The sequence below is a fragment of the Pezoporus wallicus genome, unplaced genomic scaffold (assembly GCF_028554395.1).
Source record: "Pezoporus wallicus isolate ANWC-B61680 ecotype Strahan unplaced genomic scaffold, APGP_CSIRO_Pwel_v1 contig_6401, whole genome shotgun sequence".
Lineage (NCBI taxonomy): Eukaryota > Metazoa > Chordata > Aves > Psittaciformes > Psittacidae > Pezoporus > Pezoporus wallicus.
In genome coordinates, this window is record NW_026638608.1 from 1,042,184 (window position 1) to 1,055,245 (window position 13,062).

At 38.8% G+C, this 13,062-nt stretch overlaps 1 protein-coding gene across 5 annotated transcripts in view; it reads left to right on the forward strand.

Annotated features, from left to right (window-relative positions):
• MED15 (mediator complex subunit 15) overlaps nt 1-12,001 on the forward strand; it is a 30,250-nt gene extending 18,249 nt beyond the window's left edge. For 2 of the 5 annotated variants that reach the window (XM_057411281.1, XM_057411285.1), the window contains 10 exons: nt 73-192; nt 6,053-6,195; nt 6,497-6,624; nt 7,518-7,652; nt 8,014-8,077; nt 8,246-8,312; nt 8,781-8,941; nt 9,139-9,305; nt 10,194-10,292; nt 10,430-12,001. In XM_057411281.1, the coding sequence (XP_057267264.1) occupies nt 73-192; nt 6,053-6,195; nt 6,497-6,624; nt 7,518-7,652; nt 8,014-8,077; nt 8,246-8,312; nt 8,781-8,941; nt 9,139-9,305; nt 10,194-10,292; nt 10,430-10,566 (1,221 nt within the window). In that variant the 3' untranslated portion in view covers nt 10,567-12,001. The remainder of the gene's footprint in view (nt 1-72; nt 193-6,052; nt 6,196-6,496; nt 6,625-7,517; nt 7,653-8,013; nt 8,078-8,245; nt 8,313-8,780; nt 8,942-9,138; nt 9,306-10,193; nt 10,293-10,429) is intronic. The other 3 variants (XM_057411284.1, XM_057411286.1, XM_057411282.1) reach the window with 2 other exon arrangements.
• The last annotated feature ends 1,061 nt before the right edge of the window (nt 12,002-13,062 follow it).

The following is a 13,062-nucleotide window of genomic DNA, read 5'->3' on the forward strand; positions in this document are numbered from 1 at the left end:
TTCTCATCCTGCCAGTGCACTGCATTTCTTGTTTTGCGATTACTTTTGTCTGTTGTCCCTCTGTCCTCAAAGATGATCACCGCACCTATGGCCCGAGGTGGGATGCAAATAAGACCACGGTTCCCGCCTACCACCGCTGTGTCTGCTACACCGCCAAGCTCCATTCCTTTGGGCGGACAGCAAATGCCACAGGTATTTACTGAGTCAAAGCACATCGTGTCAGGAATGGTGCAAAGCATTCAATATGTGATTATATAGCTCTTGCTTTCAAGCAAGAAGTTCACTTCTTTATGAAACAACTAACTTGCTGGTGTTACTCAGGGTACTGGGTTGTTAAGGTTTCTTATGGATCCTTTTTCATTTTAAATAATAGGTTTTCTGAGAGCTTGGGATATCAAATAAAGCATTTTTAAAGCAATATAGATCTTTATTTTAACATGTACATCATCTGCATGCTCAGAATTGAGTCAAGTCTTAAATGAGAGGTTGTGGTTTCTGTTCGGTTTTTGTCCATACTCCCCAAGTGTGCATTCATGAGTACTGTGAGTCAGTACTGCAGTGTCCTAGCTGAGTTGTGTCTGGGACCTTACTCATGTTCATATTCTCTACAATTGCTTCTTTCATTAATGGTAAACTTGGCTGATATCAATTTGAGTAGCTTCTTGGCGTGATACTGGGAACCAAGAAAAATGGAGCTGTTCCTTTGTTTCATAGTTGCGTAGGTGGAACTGCCAGAAGGATTCCACTTGTACCTGCATCAGAGAAGAACCTGTGTAGGCAAGGCTGGCAGCACCATCCAGCTGTTGTTGGAAGATGCACAAGTACTGCATCTGCCTGGTGCAGTTCTGCATCTTCTAAAAACCTCATGGTCATGTTTTGCAAGTGAAACGTTTCATTTTCGGGGAGAACTAGAATGGGGAGAAATAGAACTGAGTTCTTACCAGGAAGTCACAAAATGAGGCTCTCCTCTGCTGAAGTGTCCTGAGCCCTGTGATTGGTGGTGATTTAAATCCACATCATGATGATGGAATAGCATTCAACTGCGTTTTTCTGTCTGTTATTCCTGAACCTCATGTCTTATTCTTCTAGATGCTAATTTTCAAATTTAATGCCAGATGCAATTTTAGTTCTCAATTTTGTTCATAGGTTTCATGAAAGTTTCTTCACTCTTTGATTTTTGTTTCCTTTGCAAGCTTCTTGTGGGTCTCTGGAATGTCTGAAACTTTGCTTCCTAGTGCTGCTGCACCAAGTTCAGTAGGCACAGCCTTTTCTCAGGAAGGTAGATACAGTAACCAGAAAGATTCTGTAGACCTATGCAAACACATCTTTTGTTGTTTCTAGTTTAAGATGGATGGTCATTGTTCTTACCTTAACTGAAATAAAACCCAGGCATAGTTGTTGAGTCAAAAGACAATTTACTTTGAACATTATTTACTGTAGCAGTTACATGTAACTGAGACAGTTACCTGCATATGAATTATTCAAATGTTTGATTTGACAATGAAGCCTTCTGATAGATATTTAAGGATTAGACTGGCTTAAATTTAATATTTGAGTCATAATAAAAGACTTCTAGTTTAACCATTCAGTGCCATAGGCTGATCTTTTAGTGCTGTCATGTCTGTGATTATTGAGGAGCATTGATTTCTGATACCAAATGAATTGGTCATCCAGGAGCACTCTCAGTATCATTCCAACGATTGTGAAAATGATGTAAAAGGCTGAAGAACTAGAGACGGCAGAAGAGGAAAGGAAATTTCTGTATGAACAATAATTGGAGTGAAAATGCTCCTAAGCAGGTGGTAGTAAAATGAGTGAATAAGTCATAGTTTGATGCTGGCAGGAAGCATGTTTTTAAAGCCAGACTGACAATGCCATATACTTGACAGCTCTAGATCAGGATGAATCTCTAGTGCTCTTTCCAGATCATTTTGTTGAGGTTCTAGGTAGATTAGAACTTAGAAGTGTTGTTATTTCTACCTCTTAATTTCGTAAAACGCTTAAATAATATTGTCTAACGGATATGTTATAACTGGCTTATCATCAGAGCCCTTGCAGGTGCTTGCCACAGGAGAAAAAGGGCTATAGCATGTATCTGTTTATTAATTACTCATTGAAGCCTGTCTTCTTATTGACTACAGTACCAAAAGTCATTTAGACTTGGTGGTAGGCAGTTCAGAGTGTCTTTTCTCTTTAGAAAAATATCTTGGTGTTGCAGTGAAGAATCCCTTTCAACAAAAGGGGATATGATATAAATACTGAGTGACTATTTTTACTCTGTATGACAAAAATGTCAATTTGTGTTTTTTTTACCTTAAGGCTCAGTTGATTCTACAGTGCTTTTTTTTTTTGTTTAATTGGGATTTTGTTGTTGTTACTGTCTTTTCAATGAAAAGAATGTACTTACTGATACTTGATAGTGTAAACAGTGATTTACACTGAATTCCACAACCTCCTGGTCTTTTGAATTGCTAGAGTGTTAGAACTGAATTTTTTTTAAACTTAGCTGAAGTTTGAGCCTGAATAGTTACCAAAGATGAACTGCTGTCAATGTTAGTGCCACTTTTTGAACAGCTAAGAGAAGATTGATGCTCCATATTTGGATTCACTCAAGAAACCTGCTCTTACTGAAACTTACTTAAAGATTAATACATAGATTTAGCAATTAGATAACAAAATTATTGCAGTCTGCAATAACGTGAACTTCCACTTTATTGTTGGCACAGAAGTATTCAGCAATCTGAAAATTCAGGGTGGGGAAAACCAAGTAAACCTGAGTTAATATTAAAATGAAGGAAGGGATACTAGCCTGAGTGGGAATATGGAAACTTGTATCTGAACTTATTTGAAGCTCTGCAGAGTTGACATTTTGTCATGTAAAGCAGCATAATGGTGAACTTTAAACTCAGTTTGCAATGGATTAGGCAAGGCTGTGCTTACTGGCTTAATGTTGAAATGTTAAGTACGCTGTAAGTAGTGTAATGGTTTCTAGAGTTTTCCTTTGGACTTAAGTGTTTTTACTGTTCCTCTTTACCCACCACTTCCTTGTTGCAGTCTCATTTTCCTTGTTGATCACTTCTGCATATTGTATGCTCTTTCTACTGCGAGCTTCTGAAAAACTCTTGCTAGCCTTATTTATACTGTGTGCTGTCCCTTGCTTGAGACTCAGCAGACTGGATGTAGGCCTCATAGCTAAATTTATCTTCCAGCATGGTGTGTTCTGAATACTAAGAATAGCTTAGATTTAGTGGTTACTAAGTGCAAACTTTTGTCATGCAAGCCTAAGTATCCTTTGGGCAAGACTTCAGAAAAGTAGGGCTTAGTGTCATGATCAGGTCACGGCAGAGTTGCAGAGCAGATTCACATTCAGTGGGCTGTAATTGCTGTCCATGAATATGTAGATACAGAAACTGTCTTCCATAAGTGAAAAAGTACATAGTTGCATTTCCTTACGTATGTGGAAAATGGATGGTCAGTAACTCTGGAGTTAAATGAGGAGCTAAATAAGTTTAATGGAGTTAAAGCTCTGGAGGAAGGTTGGTTTGTTTTTCCTTTTTTTTTTTTGTCTTTTGGGTTTAATGGTATTTTTTGTGTTTTGGTTTTGGGTTGTTTTTTTGTTTAAGCCTTCTCTTTAATTGAAGTTAGTTGGAAAGAACATTATCTAGAAGTTAAAATTTCATTAAATTTTTGTAATATCCTGCAAACAATGTAGAAATCTGAAGCTAAAAGCATCTTTAAATCTGTTCTATAGAAAGACAACTGAAATTAATATGTAGCAAATTAACTGCTTTCAAATTAAAGTAAGAGAGTAAGTTCAGGATTGCACACTTCTGAGTACATGTTTTTGACACTGTCACAAATTGATTAATATTAGACATTAGCCTTTGGTATTCTGAAATTAAGCTGGCAGAGCAAACCTGTTGGAAGAAGGAAGGCTGTTTGCCTATGCATGTACTTAAATCAGAAGGGTTAATATATAAATAAAATCTAATTAATTCTCTGCTTATGTGCAGAGTAGATGCTGCATGTTCTTTTCTTTGCTTTTCTGCAACATTTGTAAATTAATGTGAAGGGATCTTGGTGTTAAGTAGATACAGAAGCTTAAATCTTGCAAAAGCCCTAACGAAATCTTTCTTGTTGTTTCCCAAAACACAAGGATTTAAGTTTTCAGAAGTAATTTTATGTAACCAACTTCAGACACTTAAAAGGGGTGTGATTTTCAGGAAATGATAAACCACAAAATGTTATCTTAGTTTGACTTGATGAAAAAATGGGTCCAGCATCCATATGGGTAAGCTCTAAATCACTTGGTATTTGATAGAACTTTGAATAGAATTGTAAAACCGTCAGGGAATGCTTTTTGCAGTGTTCATCATAGCATCCTTCCAGAGTGGTGAGAAGCTTGGTTTCTATGGGACGCAGTCTGTGCTTTTCAATCTCAGAAGTGTTTTCCTTACTGTTGAAGGGACATGTACTGTTAAAAAAATCCACCTCCTAGGAGAAACAGTAATCACAGTCTCGGTATTTATTGATTATGGAGAAAATGAAGGTATCACAGCTGATTTAAAGCATCATTTCAGCCTCACTTGTTCTAGGTATCCTCTTTGCAGGAGAGGTTGCGAAGATAATGGGGTAATTGAAAACGGAAAAAAATCTTAGTATGTCAGACTCTGTTTGATTTTTATTTTTATTTTTTTAAGCTATGCTGTAATGGATTATATAGTAGTATCTTCGGGTTTAACAGTTCTACATTTGCACCTAGCTGAAGATTTGTTTGGGCCCATTTTTCTTTCTAGAGAAGTGTGACTTCTTGCATGCTGTAATGGGGTGTTCCAAGCGAAGTATTTCTTGTCATGTTCAGTGTGTACATGCGAAAGTAGGTCATGCAATACTTGCTTTTTCATGTGCTAAATATCACGTCCTCTGGAAACAGTTGGATGATTTAGATTCATATTTAATGAGTGAAGGACAACACCAAGTTGCAGTGGCCATGAAGTGTTTGGGACTAGTGGATTACTGGGACCTTAGCTTAAAAATGCTTTAGACCGAGGGAGACAGAGTTGTTAATTCATGAAGGTGCTAACAAGTAACTTACAGAATGGACGCTTTGATGAGTCATAATATGCAGTCTCTGGAGGCTGGTTTGATTTATCTTTGTATGTATGTGTCTATAACCACAAGAACTCTGCATGTCCCTTAAACGAACATGATCACTTAATATCTGTGCACTACTGTGCACTACTGTGAAACAGAGCTTTTTTGTTTTAAGGGATAAAGGGGAAAAGCGTCCATTAGAACAAATTGAGAAGTTGCTTTAACTTGAGCATCATCTGGCTCTGGCACTTTATTGTGTAAAGAATACACTTAATTGTTACAGAGTTTGGTACTGCTCTGGAAATAATCTTACTCATCTTTTTGTCCTTTAGACATACCTCATCATGCTCCTAAGGCCAGAAAGCTACTTCCATTTAATTTCCCATCCAGGCTTTCGGTTTGGCGTGTTTCTATCTCCATCAAGATTTTCAAAGCTGAATGTTTGACCAAGATGTTGATGATTTGGCTTACTGTGTGCTTTTGTCCTTCCTTCCTCCTAAAGAAAATCCATTGGGAAACTACAGTCAAGTCTGACAAACTGTGAAGATGAATTCAAATGTCAAAATAAGGAGGAGTTTTTATGGCTGTTAATTCTCAAGTTAGAACTGTCTTTACTTCCTGCTCTTCTTTAGTACTATTAAAGTACAGGCTTTTCAGGTGGCATTACTGATATTTTAATTGCAATGTGATGGTGTGGGAAATAAAAACCAATGATTATACAGTTATTCAAATTATGTGCAGTTTTAATAGTTATTTCTAATAAGGTTGATGTGAAGTACTGCCCTAAGAGCCGTAAGAGTAATACAGGTGGGACTATCGTTATGGGAGAGAACAGGAAACTTAACAGTGTAATTTCTTGTAGGTCTGAGGATACGCTTCTCTCCATAGGTAAAGCCTTTTAGTTAGGTTCCCATCCTTTACTCCCTTTTGTTGTTATTGATCTTTTTCCACATTTCAGGTCAGCCAGAACAATATTACCATGATGTCATCCCCATCTCCTGTCCAACAAGCTCAAACCCCCCAGTCAATGCCTCCTCCACCACAGCCACAGCCATCCCCTCAGCCAGGCCAGCCAACTTCTCAGCCAAATTCAAATGTCAGGTGAGCTAGACTCTTTGTCAGTTCTGTAAGGGTGAGGTTTTCAGAAGCATTCAATGTATCTTATGGTGTTTCCATTGAAGTCAGTGAATTTTGATAACTGCAGTGAGAGTATAGGCAGGATTGTGCTGAATACAGCCTGAAAATCCCTATTTTAAATAAAGAAACTGTAAGAAATCTTCACCATATCTACTACTGGCAGAGCTACACAGTGCTGTAACAAAGCTGCTGAAAGCATATCTGCTCACTGATCATGCTTCCTTGTCATATTCTGGCAGGTTTGATTTTTATGCTTATTTTCCAGCTCTGGCCCAGCTCCATCACCCAGCAGCTTTCTCCCCAGTCCATCTCCACAGCCATCGCAGAGCCCAGCAGCTGCACGAACACCTCAGAACTTTAGTGTCCCATCCCCAGGTCCTTTAAACACTCCAGGTAAGTGATCTGGGTGCTATACTGCAGACCATGAGTTGGGGTATGTTTTGGTAACTAATAGTTCCCAAAAAACCTTGTATTTTTTAGCATGATGTAAAGTTTAAACAGCTCTACAAAGCAGCTAGCATTACAAGTAATGAACATGGCACATGTACCACATAACACAGCAACATGGATATCTCGCATCAAAATCTATTGAAACTTCTTTTCTCATTACTGAACTATGTAACGGGTTTTTATAACTTCCCAAGTCTTTTGAAAAAGAATGATACTTGATTTAATGGAGTGAGGTTATAGAGGCATAATGATGCCTTAGTTCCATGCAGGAAAGAACCCATAGCAACAGCATGCAATTGTAAAGGATGTAACCACTTAATCACAGGTGGCAGGCTGCTTTGCTCCAAAACACCTTCCTAGGTGTACTCTGACATTTGTGCTCTTCTCTCTTCCAGATGTAATAAGCAGTTTCTGATACCGTGAATGGAAGTAACATGCTAGCTCCTTCTCATACCAGTGTTGTGTGCTCTGCAGTTGGAAAGCACTGACTTGAGGAAAACTGCAGCAAATTCAATGTGTTGATTTAGTGTTCAATGCACCAGAGTGAAGGCAAAATGAGGACCTAGAAAATGGGTGTATGAAACTTTGGACCATTTCAGAAAAAAAAATTATTAAATGAGAATTGCTGTTCTGTCCACAAACATGTTATTTCTGCACAAAGACTAGAGGATTGGACAAGCCCTTAAACTATAGGGCATCCAGTTGTGAATTTGGATATTTGATGTAAGCTATGATTTGGGAGTGCCACATCTCAGACCCGGATTCTGAAATGCAAGAGTGTTGTTCTGCAGTATCTTTTATCATCCCTGTGACATGCAGTCTTTACTTCTTGCCAGGAAATCCAAATTCTGTCATGAGTCCAGCCAGTTCTAGCCAGTCAGAGGAGCAACAGTATCTGGAAAAACTCAAACAGCTATCAAAATACATTGAGCCACTCCGGAGGATGATCAATAAAATAGATAAAAATGAAGGTGAGGTTTCCTATATTTAGTTGTGCATTTCTCTCTTTCAGCTATCTCTTCTGATGAGAGTAGCAGGAACTTGTCTTTTGTGATGGCTTCTATTCTAGGGATTAAAATTGATAGTGAAAGTTAGATGCTTTTCTTGCCTATGACTGTAAAGATTTACTGTGAAGAATAGATAAAAGCCTCATCCTTAAATTCTCTCCAGTTTTTCTTTCCTACTTATGTTTTTGGGACACATAGAGCTTACACAATGGGCATACTTGTTTTGGATATGCATGCTTTCACTTTTAACATTATATTATATTCCTGTCTGCAAATATGGAAGCTATTCTTGTAGTCAGTGTTTGTGTCTCTGATATTATTTCAGATAGGAAGAAAGACCTGAGTAAAATGAAGAGTCTGCTGGATATCCTGACTGACCCTTCAAAACGGTAACTCTTTCTCCTTTTGCCTGGACATCAGATTCCCCAGCTCTTCCAGAAATTTGTTGTTTAGCATCCAGCCCTGTTGGCATTGAGGCTGTCTGTGGGGCTTAGATACCAGAAATACTTTAGCCAAGGTGACCATTTTGTGGTGATGAAGTTTCTCCTCTTGTGCAGGTGCCCTCTGAAGACACTGCAGAAATGTGAAATTGCTCTGGAGAAGCTGAAAAATGATATGGCTGTGGTATGTAATGCTGTGAACTGTCAAGAATAAACAGTTAATTCCAAATGATGATATGATTTGCCAAGACAGTTTTTTGCATTTCTTGGTGTCATGCTGTTAAGACTTCAAGTAAGATAGGACAAAGTAAGGAAACAGAAAAAAAAATGGGCTAGCATTTACTTTATGTAAGTCATCTGTATGTTTCTTTTAGCTGAACTTTCAAATTCTTGTACTTTGTGCAAAGACATGAGTCCTTTCTAGGAGTTTTTGCAGTACATTTCAGGACAGATCTCCTACATGAGAGCTGTGGGCTGTGGTTGTGTTTTTTTTTTTTAATTTATTCCCCACTTAATGTTACTATATGCAGTTTTGAGAATCCTCTGCATTTCATGCATTGGAAGATTACCACTATCAAATTTTGCAGAGTCAATAGTAAAGATTTCTTTTTTGGTGATGATTAAAAGAAAAGGGGCTTCTCTTCTGTTTCAGCCTACTCCACCACCTCCCGCAGTGCCCCCCACCAAACAGCAGTACTTGTGTCAGCCACTTCTGGATGCTGTTTTGGCCAACATCCGTTCACCAGTCTTCAACCATTCGCTTTACCGTACATTTATGCCAGCTATGACTGCAATTCATGGGCCACCCATCACGTATGTATCATGACCTGCTGTCTATGTTCATTATTTAACAAAAAAGACATTTATCTGTAGAAGCTTTTAAAAGAACAGATGGGTTTATGGTTGAGTGTGAGCTATAGCTGTCCTTTTTACAGCTGTAAAATATTTGACAAATGCAGTGTTGGCACAAAGTTTTCACCTAGTCCTTTTGCGGACTCTGTTTTACGCAGGGCTCCAGTTGCTTCCCCTCGAAAACGGAAATATGAAGAGGATGAGAGACAAACCATACCAAATGTCTTACAAGGGGAAGTTGCAAGATTAAATCCTAAATTCCTGGTGAACCTGGACCCTTCCCACTGCAGTAATAACGGCACAGTGCATCTTATATGTAAGCTAGGTAAGCAAGAAGAAACTAAGGGCTGAATTCAGAAAGAAGTGCTGAGCTTGGTTGAAGAGTTTTTTGCTAACAGCTTTGAATCTTGCTAACCTTTGGCTTCGGCATGAAGTCTGTACTTACCAGATTCAGGGCACTGCTTAATCATGACATTCTGTGCAGCCTGCTCCAGGGTACACCTGGAGATTTCATTTGTGATGACTGATCCTTTCATTGTACTGAAGCTGCAGTTGATAATCTCATTTAGTGGCTAGAAAATAATTCGTTGCTAGTAGCAATCTCTACTCCTGATTTGACCTATATTGATACGTGAGAATGATACGTGAGAATTGTTCTGCCTCCAGCAACTAGGACAGAGCTAGGGAAGTGTTGAGTTAATTTTTGGGAGGGTCTGTTTCAATTTGTACTAGTGATCACTGACAATGGTATATGTTCAAGAAAAATTCATATTGCATCTTTTTTGGTCTCGGCTAAATAATCATAAAGTGCTATAGTCTATTAACTTGTTCTGCTCTTGCATTCCAATGGGGAAAACAGATTCTTTCCTCCTCCCCTCGTTTGAGAAATTGGAACTGGTTTTGTCCTGAATATCAGTATAAGGCACTTAATTTTCAGAAATTAGGTGTCTAACTTAGTGAAGTTCAGCTGATGAAATGGTGAGAGTGGCAAGGTACAGAAATGTGTAAAAGATGGAGCTACATTTGCCAGGCTTTTCCTCCAAGAATTTAAGTGTTGCTAAAGCAAACAATGAGATTGCCTTCAATAAAAATTGAGATGTACAGGTTGGTTCCTCCTTGGGATGAGTCTAGGTTCCAAACTGAATGATGCACAAAAAACCCTTTCGCCAGCAAGGAATGCTTTGTTCTGATGGGAATTGTGTTTGCATTCTAGATGACAAGAATCTCCCAAATGTACCACCACTGCAGCTCAGTGTTCCAGCGGACTATCCAGATCAGAGCCCTCTGTGGATAAAAAACCCCAGACAGTATGGTATGAGGATGCTAGCATGACACTTTTTGGGCATGTGCATGCAGTAATAGTGGGGAAATGCGAACATCGTATATTAGTCTTCTTTTAAATACTGTTTTTATTGTAACTCTATTTATCTGTTACCTCTTTCTTTCCAGCAGCCAATCCCTTTTTGCAGTCCGTGTATCGGTACATGACTTCCAAACTATTGCAACTTCCAGACAAGCATTCGGTCACGGCACTCCTAAACACCTGGGCACAAAGTATTCGTCAGGCCTGCCTCTCTGCTGCATAACATCTCATTTCCTAAACCATGAAGCAAGAAAGAAGGTCTCAACAGCTGGTCTCTTCCACATGCAGCTGGAAAATCGCATTTTGGTGAGGGTACTTCAGAAGAAAGAAACCTTATGTTGTTTTGTTTCTAGACATCAGGTTCAGTAGAGAACCTGATGTTAGACTTGGTTTTCATGCTTTTTATCCTCTGCCTCTGTGGACTTTTGCCAGCATTTTCAAATATACAAAATGTGTATATATGGTTCTTGAGACTGTATTAGGATGAGTTTTTATTGTCTTCTTAGAGAAGAAATTATTTGTGGACTTCCATCAGGGAGTCTGGTATAAGAGGGAGTAGGGAGAAAATGTCCTAATTTGCTTCAGAGTATGCTCAGTGCCAGTATTTGTTTCACACTGTGTGTTTTGTGACCTGATACTGCCCCAGAAATAAATTAGCTGCAACTAGAATGCGGTTGCGAACTTGTCCGTGATTGCAGGAATCTTTTTGCCTATTAGTTTTGCCCAGAGATGGGATGAATTACAGCTTTTTAAGGCATCCCTCAAGTACTTGAAAGAGATCTGGATAATTATACATGGGGGTGGGGAACAAAAATGGGGGGGGGGGGGAGTATTTTATAGGTTATTTAAACACTACTCTGTTTAAATGGTTGGGTTTTTGTTAGCATGAACCACGTTTCTCATCACCTCACTTCTGGAATGAGAAAAAAAGAGATACCAATGACACACTGACTTCCTCTATAAACTCAGTAAATGTGTATGTAAAGGTGTGGGGGAACAAGCCCAACAGTATAAAGCACCTAGTAACACAAATCAATCCAGCAGGTTTGTAGCTACATTTGTTTTACTAGGCGTCTCTCTGAGGTGTCTGGCTTGCTTTGGAAGTTGATGCAGTTCAGTGAAAATGCTCCTGTACTTCATCAGTTTGTTTAAAAAGAAAAGTTAAAACCAACATAGCTCGGAAGTAGAACTGACAACCAAGATTTTGTGCCTTGAGCAATGATGGGCACTCAAATTGGTCATCAGCTGCCTTATCATTGGGCACTGCTAATGGAAACATTTGCCATGAGTAACTAATTTCACGCATAGTGTGATGGTTTTATTTTCCCCATGCTTATAAGTTGGTCACTCTTAATTTCCTGGTGCAGAACAATTTCAAATTTCAGATATTCCCATTGCATCCTCCTCCATTTCCCTGTATTGTGCAGCAAACCTTAAAGAGTAGCTGAGCTCTCTTCCAGTAGCGTCAAGGAATTGCTATGACCTTTGTAAATCTGTGTGGTGTCATCAGTTTTAGGATGTTTTTAACTGTGGGTACTTAGTAAGCACTGACTGAGGCAGCAGAATGCTATCAGTATTTTGTACATGAACTAATGCATTATCTGTTTGTTTCAATTGTAATAAATTTATTATTATTCCTGTGTTGGATGCTAACATTATACTGCTCTTGCCATGTTGATCCATAGATACCATTTCTGTTGTGTCCATTTGGTGATGCTTACATTGTTCTGTGGTCAGTGAAGATTTAAAGGCTTTGAAGGTCAGGGGAGGAAATAATGGCTCTTCATCCCATGCAACACTATCTTTATGGTCCTTGTAGTGAATTGGAAGACCTGGTCAAGTGGTTAGTAATGGTATCTACAATTGAAAGATGTAGATTTTTAACCAGTTGTTACATGGCTGACTCCTTAGGGCAAAAGAATCAGTAGCACTAACACAGTTTATAATATGTAATTAAGTCATAATCCAAGAAATAAGGGTAGAAACAGGGGGTTAAAGGTATTGCCAGGGTCTAACACAAAGGTGCTTATAGCATTTTTTTCTTAACAATTTAAAACATATCTGGAAATAGATGCAAAGCGTGTATCCTTCAGATTTACAATAAGTTTGCTAGTGCAGTTTTCAAAGCAGTCACTGTAGCTGCAGTACTTTTCAGTTTCCTTCAAGCAAGATGCAATGAGATGTTAGACTGAGGGTGGGGTAGACATCCTGACACACAGCAGCTTCTGAGGTGGGAGATAGATCATAAAAACTGGAAGTGGGACATGTACCTGCAGTGTGTCAAATTAATAGCTGTGAACTGGTCATTGCAGAAGATGAGGTAGAAGTCTTGTCTGCAGAAAAAAGAGAAATGATGACCCAAGTCCTGTGACTGCAGAAGTGATTATGGGAGTGGCAGTTTAAGCAAACAAGTTTGCAAAGCTAAGGCCCTCAAGTATCGTATTGCTCAAATCAAACTTGCACCAGGACAGTTACCTTACAGCAATCACAGCCAGGACAATGACTGTAAGTTGAAGTAACTTTTCTTACACTTGGTGTGGAGCATAGAGATGCAGCTCTCAGGCTCAAGCAAACTGATTGGTTTGCTAGCAAAAATGGTTATTGTAGGCTTGCTTTCATACTACTGAATGCTTTTGTTCCTACAGCGTAGTTTTGGATGTTGATTTACATCCAGCATAAGCTGAATGGCCTTAAAATTGTGATTAGCCATAAGCTCTAA